The sequence below is a fragment of the Falco peregrinus genome, chromosome 5, assembly GCF_023634155.1.
Source record: "Falco peregrinus isolate bFalPer1 chromosome 5, bFalPer1.pri, whole genome shotgun sequence".
In the NCBI taxonomy this organism is placed as follows: domain Eukaryota; kingdom Metazoa; phylum Chordata; class Aves; order Falconiformes; family Falconidae; genus Falco; species Falco peregrinus.
This window is the reverse complement of record NC_073725.1, coordinates 84,831,933-84,849,113: the sequence shown is the minus strand read 5'-3', so window position 1 is coordinate 84,849,113 and position 17,181 is coordinate 84,831,933. Positions and strand designations below refer to the sequence as shown.

The 17,181-nt window shown below is 46.1% G+C and overlaps 1 protein-coding gene across 1 annotated transcript; it reads right to left on the bottom strand.

The window, feature by feature from the left end:
- Positions 1-100: 100 nt before the first annotated feature.
- LOC101916394 (kinesin-like protein KIF19) lies at positions 101-15,642 on the bottom strand. The gene is made up of 14 exons (XM_055805191.1): positions 15,634-15,642; positions 11,949-12,029; positions 9,617-9,727; positions 8,628-8,715; positions 7,865-8,001; positions 7,576-7,701; positions 6,794-6,988; positions 5,898-6,048; positions 4,870-4,994; positions 4,032-4,185; positions 2,888-3,059; positions 1,647-1,836; positions 789-1,059; positions 101-618 (listed from the first exon to the last, which is right to left on the bottom strand). The coding sequence occupies exons 1-14, from the start codon at positions 15,640-15,642 to the stop codon at positions 362-364; spliced, it is 2,067 nt and encodes a 688-aa protein (XP_055661166.1). The 3' UTR covers positions 101-361.
- Positions 15,643-17,181: the final 1,539 nt, after the last annotated feature.

Sequence of the window (17,181 nt, the reverse complement as noted above, 5' to 3'; positions counted from 1 at the left end):
CCCCTTACTGTCTCAAACCACAAGTTTTCCAAAGACAAAGAGGACATCTTTCATTTCTTGCAGGAAAGACCCAAGGACCTGGATATCTACTGTGCCATGAGCGAGCAGAGGCCTCCATGTTTGACAGTCTCCTACAGCCAGCACTTGGATGGCTGCATGTTTGGCCACCTAATGTTTTGTTTTCTGTTTGCCGCCAAGCCAGTTATCTCTTCCCAATCTGACACAACAGCAGCTAGGAGGATGAACACACTGGCTCATGCACAGCACTGCCTGGGTCCTCCTCTGTCACTAAAAGCCTTATCAAGTCTCTGAGTCAAAGGGAAGGGGACAAGGAGAACAGAGCTCCAGAGACAACATGTTCCTAAAGCGAAGCTCTGTACAGCTCCTGACCAGCACCAGAACCCAGCCAGGCTTTGGGGGTGTGTGAATCTATGGCTATGACACAAGATAACGGGACAGCGTGGTTTCTCCAACACAAAGGTCTGTTCTGCCTTACCCTGAGCATGCTGGACATCACTGAATGTAGCAGAAGCAGGCGGCTCAGTGTCCCCTCCTCCAGCTCAGAGAGGTGCAGGTGGTGTAACCTTGCCAGTGTCTCTGGGACAGGAATGTTCTGGGCTGGAACAGAGATGGGGAGGAAGAGCTAAAGATCACTCCTAGAGAAACAGCTGAGAACTGTGGAGTCATGACATCCAAGCAAGGTTTTCTGGGTGGATTGTTCTCCAGTTTGCCATCAGACAACAAAGCTTGGAGACAATGACAGAGCAGGAGCAAAGGTGCTGCTTTACCTTTTATTAGTATTTGCTGCTGCTGAGTAATTTCTTCAGAGAGTAGCATGTGCTGCTGCAGTTGCTGGATCACAAAATCCTTCTGGCACAACAAATTCTCCTTGTAAAGCATGTTTGCCTGCAGCTCTGTGTTGCCAAGCTCAAGCTCATGGGCTCTGCAGAGGAGCCTTAGCACCTCCTGCTGATCCTCACTGGTGAGTTTTCTGGAGAAAAACTCCTCCATCTGGGAAGCTTTTTCCTTGGCATTTGCTAAGTGCTGCTCCAGCTCTGTCTGAAAAAGATAGGGGTTTGTCTAGGCAGCTCAGCTTCTTGTGATAACAAAGGCATCTGAGCAATTCTCTGCTGTATCCTTCATGCTGAGATTAAAGTAGTATCTACAAAAAGTATTTTGCTTATTCTAGTGGCAGCTACCATGTTTCAGTCATGGCGGATATATCCAGACACACAGTCTTTGCCTAGAGGAACTCACAAACATTGAAGTTTGCTACCAAAAAAAGTAATCACCAAAACTGATTATCAAAACATTGAACAACCAGTGAGTGACAAACCCTCAGAGTGTCCCTGAAAGGGAAAATGGGGAGAATTAGCTCGCTTATGGGTGCATAAGCCCAGTGGGTGCTTTTCCCCTTATGCTAAGAAACACAGGGACAAGAGGCAGGATGCAAACAATGTTCCTGTGTGGTTTCCTTCAGCAAAGTATTTAGGAGTCCAGCTGCAATGCAGGTGCCACACTGCTTTTGCAGTGCTAGCCCAAAACCCACAAGAACCTCTCTGAGTTACGCTGCTGCCATCCTTCCCTCAAGCACCCACTGGGCAGAGGTCAGACTTGCAACCACAAGGGCACCTTCACCCCCTCACCTTCAGGGCCGCCGTCTTGCACTGCTCTGCCAGCAGCAGGCTGATCTCTTCTCTTGCTACTGTAACTTCATGAGGTTCAGGTGAATTGATGAAACCCACTTCCTTGTCTTCCTCCTCTGTGTTTGCATCTTTCTCCTCCTCTGCTGGCTTGCGATACTTGCATGCACCCTGATCTTTCTCTCGTTCCCAGCTGCCAGCAAAAAAAGGAGTTTCTGGGACATGGTGACATAACTCTTAACGATGCATGCATAGCACTTCATAGTATCTGTCCAACAACTTCTTGCATGACAGCAGTAGAACTAATTAGTCCAGACTGCTCTGGAGCTGGACAAACCATGCAGAAGAGCATAATGATTGCTCTGGAGCTGGACAAACCACGCAGAAGAGCACAATGATCTTCCTCCCGTTTGGAAGTCTGTAGGACAGACCTCCTCTGTGATCTTTCCATGGCAAGGCAAACAGTGCTTTTTCCCACCTCATCACAAATTGTTGCCTATTCACAGGTACTTGTTGAATATCTTTAATGTCCTGAAGACTGTTTTAACTACAAAAGACCCAAATCCTAAGAGACTATAAAATTTACAGAGGCATTATATGGGTGACTAGTGATAATGAGAGGGAACTGACACACAGATTATCCAGAAGAAAAGGATGATGATACTTTCTCTGACATTAAATCATGCCCAGATGCAGTGCATCCAGACGGAAACCACAAACACAGAGTGACTGGACCATGGAAGGACCAACAATCCCAGTCTGCACTGCCATCCATTTTTTCCATTAAAACTCAAGTCCAGAATAAGGGCCAAACAGAGGTGAGGCATCTACTGTCTATGCTTTCAGTCTTGAGCTTAAACCTGATACTAGAGGTAGCAGGTTGCCTTACAGAGGTACCTCAGGCAACTGCACTGCAGTGCAGCACCATGTGCAGGCTGCAGTCTCCTTACAAGCACCAGAGGGATTAGGGATGTGTTTCTCAATAGCAGAAATCACCCGCTGCAAATATAGCACCTTAATCTAAGGCTCAGAGTCGCATGGACTTAATCTACCTTAAATCCCTGGGCACCTTTTGCAGACCACCACCTTCCCAAGTTTTCCTCATCACACAAGTAAATCTCAAACCTACACTTAATCTCATCCTTTTGTCATTTTTGTTGGGAGGACCATGGGATATCGGCATTTCTAATGGCGAGTTTGGAGGTCCACGTATAAATCGTGTTGAAAGCTGAGGAGAGACTTACTCTGTGATTGTTAGGAGGTTCCTGCAGGTATCAACGTGCAGCTCAATGTTGGTGTTTTCCAGCTCCATCAGGCTGCGACGCATCTCCATTTGCTCCCTGAAAGCCCCAACCAGCTGTGCCCGCAAGGTGTTCATTACTTGGCCACTGTGTGCCTCAGAGCCTCTGTGCCTCTCTGCTACAGGAGAAGACATTTCTGATCTGCTGTTAGGCCAGGTAAACATCTGCCAAGTCCCCACAAAACTACCCTGAGACCAAGCTGCTCGGTCCACAAGCAGCTTGGTGTTACAAATGTTACAAGGCATTCATTTATAGGACTCTGCTTCATTTTGCAGTCTCTTGAAGTTAATAGTTTGCTTAATAAATCTGATATATCTTTATTGTTAGCAATATATAGGTCTCAGCGCTACTCCTTTTGTGAGTATTAAGAGGATACTGCATTGCAGGGACATCTCTTCCATCTTTCTACCCACCAAAAAGAAAAAGTTATTGGTTTTTCTGTGCTTGTTATCTAAAAATGACCTTGGGTATTGGTAGCAGAGGCCAGTTATACCTTGTGTCTTGTCTGTCAGAGAAATTGACAATTTTTATTTCATTCCATGCCAGATTCACTGACAAAAGGAATAGTCCCCAGGGCAGAACAATCAGTGTTTAAAAAGCTTCACCCTGCCCCCCTCTCTCTTTTTTTTTTTTTTAAATTAAGTGCAACAAACCATACAACAGATCTCTGTGTCCTGACATGGCCTCAGAGCCCATGATGATGCAGGCTACAGAACTTGGTCACGTCTCTGTGAGAGTCAGAACTTCCCACAGCAAATGCCAGCACTTGATGTCAAAGGTCTTTTCAAGGGCAGGTTTGTGAAATCTAACACATTTTAATGTTGGGGAAGATGCTGAGGAGGTTGAATGTGTTGTCCAGAGTCACACAGTATATCAGAGACAGGCTCACACAGGAAAACAACCTCAGCTCCCCTGGCCATCAGACTGTGTTCTCTGCTCTGCTTCTCTACAAGCATTGCTAGACCAGTTTCCCTCAGCCACATCTGCATGGAGGCCCACCAAGCGCTACCACAACCTGTCCACACAGCTCCTCTACCCACTCTCTTCCCTCCAGATACCCCAGACCAGTCCTTGCTCCTGGCTCTACCTTGCAGATCCCCAAGGTCAGAGCCGACTGTACTTTTCTCCTTCTCCTGGTTTTCCGCCCTTGCCTTCAGACACTCGATCTCCCTGTGGAGGTCTGCGATGATGCTGGTGTATTGGTCAATGTGGTAGGAGACATTCCGCAAGTTACATTTTACCTGGTGAGACAGAATACGTGAGCATTTGTCCTGCAGTCCATCATTGGTACAATGGCTGCAAACAAAGCTATGCTTTCAGTTGGAAGGGCACTAAATCCTGTGATGGGGAAGAATTTTCCCTCATGAATGGTGAAACCATAAATTAGTGGTTTTCCTTAATTATGGGAAATTCCCAAAAGGTAACAGAGAAAAGCCACAGACCCTGTGTCCACAGGGAAAACACAGAGATCCACAAAGAGTGAAAACCCTGTTGTAGATCACTGTTCAGCTTCCTTCGCCCCACAAGCCTATCCATTTTATTCCTCCTTTCTGCAGCCCCCCCAGTTCCTCTTCCAGGCCCAGCATCCCCACTGGGACATGCCTCCTCCCAGTAGTCTTCCTCCAGCCATCATTCCTTATGTTCTGAACCCGGGTCCATACCAGGCTCGTAAGCTTCTGCCTTTTCATTATTCTGCTCCTTTGTTTTGACCCTCATATTCCTCTTCTTATCCACGACCCACACAATTTGCTTTCCACTGTTCCCTTCATCTGCTTTTTTTCCTGTCACTCACACAGAGCCTCTACGCCACCCTGCGCTGCCCCTTCTTGAAGTTTTTTCTCCCTTCATCCACTACCTCTTGAATTTCCACTTTGCAAGCTTTAATCTCTAACCCCCACCTCCTTGTGAGTTGTTTGTTCATTTACCTGTGTCTTGATGTTTTTTGCTCGACAGGCATAGATCAAGGTCATTCGAGATTCTTCAAAGGAGGTGCTGGCTGGGCTGATATGTGCAATCATAACAGTCCTGCTGTTGCCCCCTAAGGAGTCCTAGAGGGATGCAAAGTTGACGAGGTTAATATGGACATGGCAGGGTCTTGCTGCTTGGTGGTAACCACCATGGTCGGGTACCCCAGCAGTTCATTGAGTTTCTGGTGGAGAACCCCAATTAGCAGTGAAGAAAGTGCTGGTAAAAGACCATTCATTACGCCCTCTCTCCATCAACAACAAAATCAGCAAGTAATTAACTTTCTACAAAAGAATTTTTGCAAGAAAATCAGTTTCCACAAATGTGCTGGCAGCTTCTCAGTTCTGCTCACAACAGAGGCCTGCCTTTTTATCCATCTCTTCTCCTCCCCACTGTTGTCTAGAAAACACATCTGTCAGGCAACAGCAGTGGTAGCTCAGCACCAAGGCTCAAGGTGAGGTTCATAAATGAGGTTGTGAAGTATCCATAAAATAACCATCATAGCAAAGAGTGTGTCTGCAACCTTTCTGATTTCCTAAGGGAGAGGCAATTTATGACAGCACAGAGTCACTCTCAGTCTTTCTTCCTCCTGCCCCAACAATATCCAAATTTATTGGCCAATTTCAGCCAAATCTTATAGAAGGGATGAAACATTCAAAGCCAGTAAGTTAATTAAAAAAATCACTGGTCACCTGCAAGCTTAGACATATGACCCAAATCGATAGGATTTCCTTAGCCCTGTAGGAAGCCTTTCCTTAACCACAGAGATCACAAGACAACAAGCTTGTTACAAAAACAGCCGTGTCTGATTCAAGCCCTGATTGTATTGCAAAGCTCATGCAAGATCCAGGAGGACTGTTCCGAGCTGGATAAAGACAATGCACAGAGACAGTCAAGGATCAGCTCTTAAGCCCTGTCTGATTCAAGTGGTGATACCAGCAACAGACACACCGAGCTCCTTGCTGACCCTTGGTGTACTACAGTAGCTTCAGCAGGCGTGTGAGTTTGCTGTCTCGAAAATTAACAAACTGGGCCCGGCTCCCCCCCTTCTCACTCAAAGCGTTGATGCAGTTGCCCAAAGCCAGCAGCGAGCGGTTGATGTGGGCTCCTTCCTTCATCCTCTTGCCCTGGTTCCGAGTCTGGGGGGAGAGGAGAGAGGGAGTAGGACAGGCAGACAAAGCACACGCTTCAGAATGTGGGTCTGTGCCTGGGGAAGATGTGCGGCATCACTGGGTCAAGGTTTGGATGACAAAGCAATGCCTCCTGAAAAATCAGCCTGAAAGTGTGGGGTTAAACCCCATTCTGAGGCACAGAGATACTGGCAGCAGTACATTTCTTGGAGAAGATGACCCAGCTCTTCTTACTTCTTCAAAGATAACAGCTATTAATTATCTTCTACAGATTATTTCAGAAATTAAGATGCACAACTACATCACTCCAGAATTCCTGGTCTCAGTAGAAATACTGGTATGTAAAATCTCTCTCCCTCAAATCACCTCCCTGAGTTCCAGCATTTCCTCCTTCCCACTGGAGCCAGCTGCCTTATTTTCCACCCACCACCACCCCTCTATTTCACAGGCACCAGCTTTCTCTTTGACAGCACAGGTGATCCCTGCCTAACAGACTTCAGCTTCTCTTTAAATGTGAAAATCACTGCTGGTTTTTCCTTCTTTTTTTTTCGGGAAAGGCTGCACCCAAAAGCTGGTTTACATTTTTCCTATTATACTAGTTGGCCTAATACAAGATATTACCAATATCTTCAAACTTTGTTTTTATTTTCAGGCTGTCCCAGATACAAACTACTTCTCAAAAGCAACAGAGTGTTCAGGATGAGGACAGGCACCTAGCCTGGTCTCACCAAAAGCTGCTGAGTTCCAGCCATACCTGAGCTGCTCTCTCCGACCCTGCCAAGTCAACCATGAAAAGCTTTCCAATCCGCAGTTCCTCGCCGATCACCTTACTTTGGCTTTTCTGCATCACTGTCACCTGCAGGACTGCGTGCGAGCGGGAGGACGTCTTGTTGGTGGCAGTAGGTTCCTGGGTGCGTTGCTTGTTTCCTTTCATTAACAGCTGCATGATCTAAACAACGCAGAACAACATGCAGAGGCGTATGACTCTGCCTGAGCCGCAGCATGGTGCTCCCCACAGACTGAACCCCTCACCCAGGGCACGGGCAAACTCTGGTCCCGCTTATGCTAGTGGGGGTTTTGCTGTTGATTTTCTCCAGATCTCCCCCTTTAGCTTGCAACCTTGGAAGTGTGGGTTCATGACAGTTCATCTCACATCCAAGGCACATGCAGAAGTGCACATCGGGGTAGCTCAAGGGAATTTCATTATTTCTTCTCCCTCTCCAAATGGTTTGTTGAGATGTGTATACAGATCAAAGCACTCTTGCCTTTCCAGGAAAGCAGCATGCACTCAGGGGAAGTAGAGCTAGCAGGAGCTTAGCTGGAGATTTTAGCCTGATTTCTACCACTCACATGGCTCCATGATGAGCCCTTTCCATAAAATTCACATTAATCCAGTTCCACCAAGGTCCTGCTACAAAAGGTCCTGCTACTGAGCAAGGCACAGGCAATAGGAAAGTGTCAAGAAATGTTAAAGCACTGATGAATGAAAACACCCCCCTCTCCCTTTCCCTCATCACGGACCATAGCCCAAAGCACCTCCTGAGCATTTGTAGTGGAGACTTCCGTAATTCCTGCTCTCTGGATGCTGCCTCTGGGGTCCTCTCTCAGGTCTAAGAAGCCAGAGGATGGGTTCAGGAGGTCACGGATCACCTCGTTATAGATCTGAGGGTAAGAAACAAGGGGTTGGTGTGAAACTCGCCTTGGGTCCTTAGGTCTGCAGAGAGGGTTGAGTTGATCCTGCATTTCAATGGACAGGCCCGGACTCCCCCCTTCTCATCACGCCTGCTCCACAGAGCCTGGATCCAAGGCAACACAGACACTTCACCTCCAGGTAGGACATGGAGACTGTGTAATCCATCTCCTTGGTGGAAGCTTCAAGGGCCTTAAAGAGGTCATCAAGAGCACGGATGTAAATCCCTGGTTCGCAGTCCGTCCCTAGCATTGTGTAGGTTTTTCCTGCTCCTGTTGAAGATACAAAGAAGAGCAGCAAAGCCAAACTTCCATGTCAGCCAGTTTCCACAACAAATGAAGCCTGGTTTCCTACTGATTTCTGTCCTTCATCCCCTAACTTGCTCTGGTTACTCCTGTTTCTCATCCCACCATGACACTGCCTCAGGAAAGACACGGCACATGCCATCCAAAAAGGGCAGGAAGAGGACTTGCAGACGGGCAGATTACGTATGTTAACTGCTCACCTAGGCGTTCAGAGCTAGAGTAGAAATATATTTTCATGTAGTCTGTAGTCTGTAAGTGCCTTCTGCAGCTACGTCTATTCTCCTGAGATGAGTCTACAGCACTGCACAGACGCCCTCATCTCCTCCTCCTTTTCAACAGGAAGATTTGTCTCCACTGAATTCCACCTCAACAACTTAAACAGGACAGTTTCGGTGACAGTGACAACTTACGCGGGACAGCTTTGTTGTTACTTCAGCATTTAAGGGAGATCCACACTTCCCAATGAGAATGGTATTTTAACGCTTCAGTCTCGTCCTCACAGTAAGCAATTGATCGGCATTACAGCTCGTTTCTGGTTTGCAGAGCTATATTTTATTCATCTGGAGCAGTACAGCTACAGGGAACTACTTTACCTGTTGGACCATATGCAAAAATGGTTGCATTGTAGCCAGAAATGACTCCTTCTATCAGGCTTTTGGTTGTGGACACATATACTTCCTCCTAATTCAGCCAAAAAAGCAGAGATTTTTTGTCAGGCACAACAGCTGTCCAAATAATCTATACCCAATTACATTCCCCATGATTTTCTATGTTTTACAAATTTCCTGGGCTTTGGAACAATTCATGAGCCATTTGAATTTTGACACATCCTCAAAATGAGCAGAAAAGCACTAAGTTTTATTGAATTTTCTAAAGGCAGGCAAGATGCAGGAGCTTACTAGAATAAATGTCCTTAAATATTCTTGTTTTCTTGGACTCTGAACATGGAATGCTTTGTTTTTCTTTTGTGTCTGCTGAAGAAGGGAGTAAATTCTCTCCCTGACCTAATCCTTTATTGAGAAGTGCCACTGGGCCTCCAAAAATGTCTTAGGTAGCATACAAGTGTGCTATGCTGAATTTTAATGTAAAAGAGCACACAGATAACTGAACTACTTGTGAGAAGCGGGGCTGCAGTCACATCATGGTGATCACAAAATGCAGGTGCTGATGAAATCCTTGTACTGCAAAACACAGCTCAGTAAGGGCACTAGAGCTCACTGCGTAAGCCTGTAAAACAGGTGCAGGGAAGAAGCATGTGAGAGGAGATCCAAGCAACATGGCAATAATCTCATTCACTGGAGACCTCAGGAGACAAAGCTCTTCATCTCCACTCAGGAGCGATGCACCTGGGGAGCGCTGGTGCAGGAGGGAGAGGCAGGCTCAATACTGCACGTGTCTCCCCGCTTCCCTGACTAAAGGAAAACCCTCGCAGTCCTCTTGCTCTTCAGCACTGTCACGTTTCACCTGGGTGACATGTGGCCTCTGGGATGTGCAGGTCTACTCACATGCCGAAAACATTCATCTAAGGAGGGAAAAAAATGCTAATATTAAGCCTTTTGGTTAAAAAGGGGAAGGATGTTACCTGGGTTGCTCCATGATCAAAACCCATGTCAAATACAAATGTTTTTTCTTGGGATCTGTTAGCTCGCAAGATGTCGTCTGGATCTTCGCTTGGATCCATCAAGACCACCCTCTGTTACAAGATAAAGCCAGAGGAAAGACCTGTTATACCTGGGTATGGTTAACAGCCTGTCGGGATTTCTTGCAGCACTATCACCATCACAGCTCTGGACAAGAAGAGCGTGGCACTGCAGCTTTGTGTGGAAAACACACTTCTGTACACAATGCTGAGGCCAACAAGCTCTGTTGTGCAACCGATGTAATCTGGAGAACCAGCAGCTGCTGCAAAATGCTTTGAAGGTTAGCTGTGCAGTGGAACGGTTGCTGGCATTGGGCAACAGCAGTGGCTGCAGGGCCGTGACACCCAACCAACCTCTATGCAGGCAGGATGGAGACGGGACCTCTAACCTCAATTTTCAGCCAAGATTCAGACAGAGGAGCTGTGAAAGAAAACAGTTAAGTTCCTTGGGAGCAAAAGTGCCCAAAGTAATCTGCCAAAGCATTTCATGCACAAGGACTGATGGAAGTACCTGCATTGCTCAAGGACAGAAATGTCATTCCATTTCTGGCTTTTATTAAGGAAAAAAAAAAGGTAGGAGAGGGGTTGCAGCAGGTTACAGAACTGGTTCTGTTTCTTTTCAGTCCCTTAGGATCTATTTCAGTACATAATTATCACAGTATATATTCTTTCTCTTCCACTGAAACGGCTCATAAGGAGATGCTCAAGCCTCAAGGGAAGGGACAGAGAACCCTGTGTCTCTTACTCCAGAGTAGCTTTCACTCTCTTAGGTAAACAGATCATTATATAAGCAATTAAAGCATGGATCAACCACCACTTGACCTACGGAATAACTGCATTGGTGTGCCAGGCATGGGAGACAAGTATCTAGGACAAATGCCCACAGGCATTTGGGAAATGTTACGGCTTTGGTTCTTCTTCTGCATTTCCTGCTAAATTCCAAGTCTCTAGAGTATCTCTAGTTTTGATCTGCAAGTTTTCAATTACCAGAATGACTTTTTTTTTTTTTTTTTAATGTATTCACTGGTCCTGCTCAGGCCTTAACACCTGAAGCAACACAAGAACAAATTCTGAATGGAACTCCTGGTTTATTGTCAGTGGCAGGATTCACCTGCAAAAGATGGGTTGATGCATAATCGTATGCACGTGCAAGTATGACAGCCAAGAGCAGAACTTGGAGGACAAGGTCAGCATGTTTCCTTCGGCGATTTGCTCTGTAACACTTTTAGGCCCCTTCTACTGAGCTTTGGTAATGTCCAAATTTTGTTTGCATCCAAAAGAGGGTCCTCCTCTTCCAATCTGGGGCTAACACCTCGTCTAACTAGCAGTATTCCAAAAGCATGACTCTTCCGCTCTTGCACAGAAGCATTAAAACGTAACAAGACACCAACAGAGTCAATTTTGAGTTAGGATTAACAAGCAGGCAGAAGCAATTCCAAATGAGTTAGGCTGGAAGTAAAAATAGCAGGGAACATGAATGTAAATCAAAATGCACCAAGAAATTTAAGTATTTCAACTGCCCAGTCAATTAATTTGCTTTCATAATTACAGTTATTTGCGTTACTAAGAGAAGCTCATTCTCATAGATAGAAGTTACTCAGACTAATGTAATGCACATTTCCTTCCCAGATTTCCATTAGAGCAAATAGATCTCAGAGCAGATGATGCAAGTCTGAATAAGCTGTATAAAAATAAAGCTGATATCTTTGTGAGGGTAATGGCTGCTTTAAAAAAAAAATTAAGGGGGGAAAAGAAAGAAGGCTGTTTCACCAGTCAGGTGCTAAATAAAAACTGCATTTATAAGATAATCCGTAAAGAGGAAAGTGAGATTCATGCTCTCTTTGCTTCTGAGGGCTGCTATTGTTTGACTATGGCATGGTGACAAGATATATTACAGAATTAGCGTGCGTTCAGAAAGGGTTCAGAGAAACATCAGCTGAAGCACGATAGAAAATAATGGGGTCTACATTGGAAAAAAAGGTAAATAACAAGGGCACAATAAGAATACGTAAATAGATGTAGTGATGTAGAAAAGGTAATCGGGGACCTCCTGCAATCCCTGTGTAAGAGGTGTAAGGTGCAGAACTGGAGAGAAGTGCCATTTGCCCAGGAAGCTGCATCCCTGCTGTGGCACAGCAAGGCCGGGGGTTCGCAGGATTCGAAAGCAAGTGTTTGCACGTGAACCAGTCTCGTGGCGGTCTGCATGACACCCAGCAGACTCCCCAGTCCCCAGCACGGGGGCTTTCCTGCAGCCCAGGAACCACCCCCAGCTCACCTGCTCGCCCACTCTGCGGGCAACGAGCGCAGCTCCCTCCTCTGCTTTGGCGTCACTGATGGGACGGATGCGAAGGGCCACCTGCACACACAGCACACACGGGCGGCTGACATGTGCTGGGGCCACCCAGACGCACCTGCAGCAGGGCTCAGCTCTGAGCAAGCACCAGCCATATCTACAGCTTCTGGCTGCATCTCTTCCGCTGGTCAATCTTAACACCTTAAGCTTAGGGCCTACAGAGTTTAAGGAAGTTTGTGAAGTTTAAACCAGTTAATTCTCCCATGATTTGCACTTTTATCTTGACAAATTCCTTCTCCCTCTTCCCCTGTTCCTGTCTTTAACACAGCAAGACTCCACCTGATTGACACAGAAGGTGGCAGAATGAACTCATCCATGTCATTGCTGCTGCCAGCAGGAACTTTCAGAGGTCTGCGACCATGGTACCAACAGCTGAAGAGCTGAGCATGCCTGCAGACACCCCCTCCCTGTGCTCCCAAAACACTGATTAAAGTTATCCGTGACAAAGAAAGGGAATCACATTTCACTAAGTATCCATTTCTTTTAATCCCAGGTAGCATTATGAGCCTGTTCAACCAGATCAGAGCAAGTTGGCCCTGATCTGTGCAGGTCCTGCAGGGTTCCTTGGGAGGTGGAATTCATCACAGGACTGGAGCAATTATAAAGCAGCAATTAACTGCCACAACTCAGTCAAAAACACAGTACTCTGTTTTGAAAGACAGATGATAATTTGACTCGAAGATTTAAAGCACACTGGCTGTATTTGTCACTACGAACAATACACAAAAGCACATGTATTTCAGCCTGTTCGATCTACAGGTGAAGCAACAGAGAAAGTGCGGTGCCATGGGTCAGCCATGGGGTTAACTGGGCCCCCTGAAGCTCAGGTCCTGCTCTGGCCAGGACTCACTCTGCAGCCATGGGCGAGTTTTACAATCCCAAACCTGTGTGCCTGGTGGAAGATCTAGTCGAAATCCACCCTAAAAGCTGTTCTTGGGGTCTCAGCTAATAACAGAGATTTGAAAAATTTCATTTGCTCCCTTCCATGGCTGTTTTCCCCTTCAGAAAATACAGCAGCATCCCCTCAGCAGCTCCTGACAGGAGAGCTAATGCTGAGAAAACTCCACATAATGCACAGAAGCGATGCCTCGTCAGGAGGGTGCGCAATTATTGAAACAGACTTGTTCTACAGCCCCACCAGTCGCAAGCAACTAGTTTCTATAGGAACCAGATTTATTTCCACAATAATAAGCTACATGTCAATTTAATGAGGGTTTCACGAACAGCTCTCAGTCTTAAGCACTGTAGTAGACATGTACGAGTAGTTCTGGCAATAGAACATTTCTTCCCTGTATCTCTGAGTACAAGGTGAGCTCCTTGGCTTTGGGTAGCTTTTAATAGTCATAAAAATATAACAATTAACTTCATCTTCCTAAATATATCCGAGTGACACCGTTATAAGCACCTCATTTTCGTGGGCTTAACTCATCTCTTAGAAGCATTAGAAAGTACTGTCTTGCACACCATAATCCCAAGTCCTGCAGGAGGAGTAGGGGACAACACAAGTCTCTCTTGGACAGCTGTAACCTCCAGGACAGTCTGGTTTGTCGCTGGTTTTGGTAGCTCTACCCACTGAGGGTAAGAAAACAAACCCAAATAAGCAGCATGTGGAGACAGGTCACACCAAGTACTAAGGCTTTTCCTGGCATTAGAGAGGAATGCAAAGTATTCTAGATATTATTTTTAAGTTAAGCGATTCCACTTTGAGTAGAAGTTCCTGTGTCTGCCCCAGTCGTGTTTCAGCACATTGCAAGAGCGATGCTTCAGTGTAACGGAAAGCCACAGGGCTGCAGGTTGAAACTTGGGAAAGGATTACGTTTTCAAAGCACTCCTCTTACTCTGATCAAGACAGAGAGGTGCCGAGGTCCTGTGGCAAGGGGGGGGGACTCCAACAGGACTACAGGAATTCCAGCTGCTTATTACAAATACGTCACTCAGATCCCAAAGAGATGGGCATGCTGAAAACCACCGGCCAAGGAGGACTAACCACCCCCCCGCCAGGTTACCCAGCCTCCCCCCCTCCCCTCCTATACATTTTTTCCTCTGCACAATACTTATACTCAACTTCTGTTTTAAATCACAGAGCTCTGCAGGGAGAGCAAGCCTGGGTTTTTTTTCCTCCATCTGGACCACATTGCCCAGGAACACCAGAAGACAGCTGGGAAATACGACAAGAAGGATGCCAGGGTAGGGGACATCCCAGCTGCTCCTCTCCATCCCCCTCAGCAAGTGGACTCAACATGAGCTGCTGCTCCTTCATAGCTGAGCTGCGGGATGATGCCAGCTCCGGGCTGGGCACCTCGCCCAGGGAGGCACACATGGAGCGGAGCCCTGCAGGAGGCGGCACAGGCAGGAGACTGAACAGTTCAGAAGCGGCGCTGAACCCCCAGAGAAGGCTAAGAGGCAAACAACTGCTCTCCCCCAGGGGGGGAGGAAGCTACAGGGACAGCAGGAGCAGAGGCAGCAGTGCAGTGCTGTGCCCCAGGGCAGGAAGGTGCTGCAGCAGCTCTAGGCTGCAGGAAGCAGTGTGCCACCGCTGCACCTTGCATGCGACACGGTGAAAAGGGTCAGCATAAGCAAAACAACCCACTGCAAACCCAAATGAGTTCTTTACATCCAAATCCACCTGCACACCCCCTTGGTGGGCAGGCCACAGCCGTCTTTCTCTGCCCCCTGGGACGCCAGATTTCTCCTTCCCTGGGACCAAGCCTGCAGCAGCATCAGCTACAGGGCCTGCAGCCCCACCAGAGGCTGAGCAAGCAGCACCCTGGCGCCTCCAGCCTTGCGCAAGAACTGACAACAGCCATCGAGATCAGGAAACGCTTTGCTACCTCCCTAAGTGCAACCTTCCACTGTATTGTCACTTCATGCACAGCAGCATTTCCTGACTCCTCCGTTCAGGAAGGCAATCCTTCAGCACTTTTAGTGTCAGTCCATTCATTGCAACAACCTATTAACAAAAAAATCCACAACAAAATCACCTTTTGTCTTCATTATTTATTGGCAGTAAACGAGTCAAAGCTCATAAAGTTACAGTAAGGCTTTATTAAAAAATATTAGAATTTTAGAAATTAAAACAGTATAGCAAGTGAACAGAACTTCCTCTATGAAGTTTGCATTAAGGACTGTAGATGGTTAACAGGTCAAGAGAATGTTTATTTATTACAAATTCAAAATAAATACTGTGAAAGTGAAGACTAGCCCAGGATTACATGACTTGTTCCAGTTAACCTTGCTATTTAAGATTATGAAAAGTACCTAAGACAATACTTTAACAAACACCATGAGACACACTATCCTACTTGATGCTTAAGGTTTGTTTCCCTCCCTCCCCTCCCATCCAAATTCTGGGCCCTTAAAGGCGTTCAGTGGAGGTACAACCGCGTCGGAAGCCTTTTCCCCGACTTGTACACATCTCTCTGTACAGTACCTACAAACCTGTTTTGTTCTTGACCACCCTTCAGAAGCCCTAACAAGGGCCACAGGCTGAAAACCAGCAGCACAGAGCACTCGAAGCTACACACCAACATGGATTCAAGAACAAGACCCTTCCTCTCTAGTACAACCCCTAGCGTTATTCCGAGAAATGCCAAACAGACTAGCTTACCCAATACATACCCATAAAACAACTTCAGTAGTACGTAATTTGTAAAAAGCATTTGAAGTAAGAAACACTACAGAAAAGACATAGTAATTGAAGGGAGCAGTGTCAGAAATGCAAGCATTAGAGATGAGAAAAGGTCTTAACTGCTGGTCAGGACGTCTTGTCAGCTTCCAAAGCTCCTACAGGAGCAGTTTTGGCTGGGTGTGGGTTTTTTTTTTTTTTGTTGTTGTTGTTGTCTGTCCCCCCCCCGCCCCCGCTCACTGATGAATTCAATTCATTTAACATTGGTATTCAATTTCTTTACTTTGAAAATGGCCAGGAATAAAACACAGTACCCTATTAAAACTTCATTGCATGGAGACATGGAAAAAAAAACAACCCTTTCCGCTCAATTTGCAGCTTAGAAAATGGTGAAGTCAGCTCCTCACCACTAACAGGTAATTAAAATGACTCCTGCTATAGCAGTTCAAGTAATTATTGGGGAACTTGGACGTGCTAGAAGTCTTCTGCACTGTTTTACTAGAAAGTAAGGGGTTTTTTTCCCCAGTCTATTTGAGAGATGAGCTTTGTAAATACTGTGGGCAAAACTTTAATTATCCATGTATGTGTATATATTGATTTTGAATGAACAAATGCAGAGAAGTGGAAACTAATACAGACTTGTGGAAACAAACCACTCACTGGTTTAAGAGTGAACTACTGGAACTAAGTCAATGCCATTGTTACAGAACGATCATTTTGACAAGTCTTCCTGGTGAAAAGAACATGGGAGTTGAGGGGCCTGTGCATTTGCTATCACAGAAAGTTCATCCAAGGACAAAAAAAAGAAAAAGCGCGCTAAAAACATTACTGTCCCTTGGCTGCCTCCAGCTGAGTGGGGCTGCCTTTTTGGGCTTTCCACTTCAGATCTGTCACACACTGCTATGCAGTGAGCTCAGGTTTTAAAAAGAGCCAGTCAAGAGGGCTCACGTTAGCATGGGCCCGTCCAGGAGAGGTGACAGGAACACCCTCATTCTCCCCTGCCCCTCAAAGGGTAAGCAGCAGGCCAATCTCTCACTGCTCTGACAATATCCAGAAAAGAATTTCTACTCATAAATACAAACACAGAGAAGCTGCTCCACCAGCTTTAAGTACACTTTTCCCTCTGAACAGAGGGCTTTAGAAATGAAACTAGGTACTGTAACAGGGAGCATAAGGCATGTGTACACAGAGCACTTCTCTGAAAGTTTGCAGTGCTCACTAATTAGACTTAGACTAATCAGTAATTCCTGAGGCTAGTATCAGTTTGCAGATGGTTTAAGAAATCCACTCATTTTCTAGTCACTCCACAATAGTGAACAGGCCAACTTGTCAGAGTAACGAGCCATACCATCACTGTAAAAACCAAACCAACCACAACACTAAACCAGAAGAGCCATGAGGAACTGAGATTAAAAAACAATAAATCCAAAAGAACCATATAGCCAATACAGCAAACACTCTTATTACTGTGGCTATGTTTGACTTTGATCATTCAGGGAAAGATTCCCTACAAACAACGCGTAGCCAACC

What these genes read in the sequence shown, in the direction of transcription:
- LOC101916394 (XM_055805191.1), bottom strand. An exon ending in TTGATCATGGAGCAACCCAG is followed by an intron (nt 8,716 to 9,616) that starts GTAACATCCTTC and finishes TGGCTGAATTAG; the next exon opens with GAGGAAGTATATGTGTCCAC. An exon ending in TCTCCATGTCCTACCTGGAG is followed by an intron (nt 7,702 to 7,864) that starts GTGAAGTGTCTG and finishes TCTTACCCTCAG; the next exon opens with ATCTATAACGAGGTGATCCG.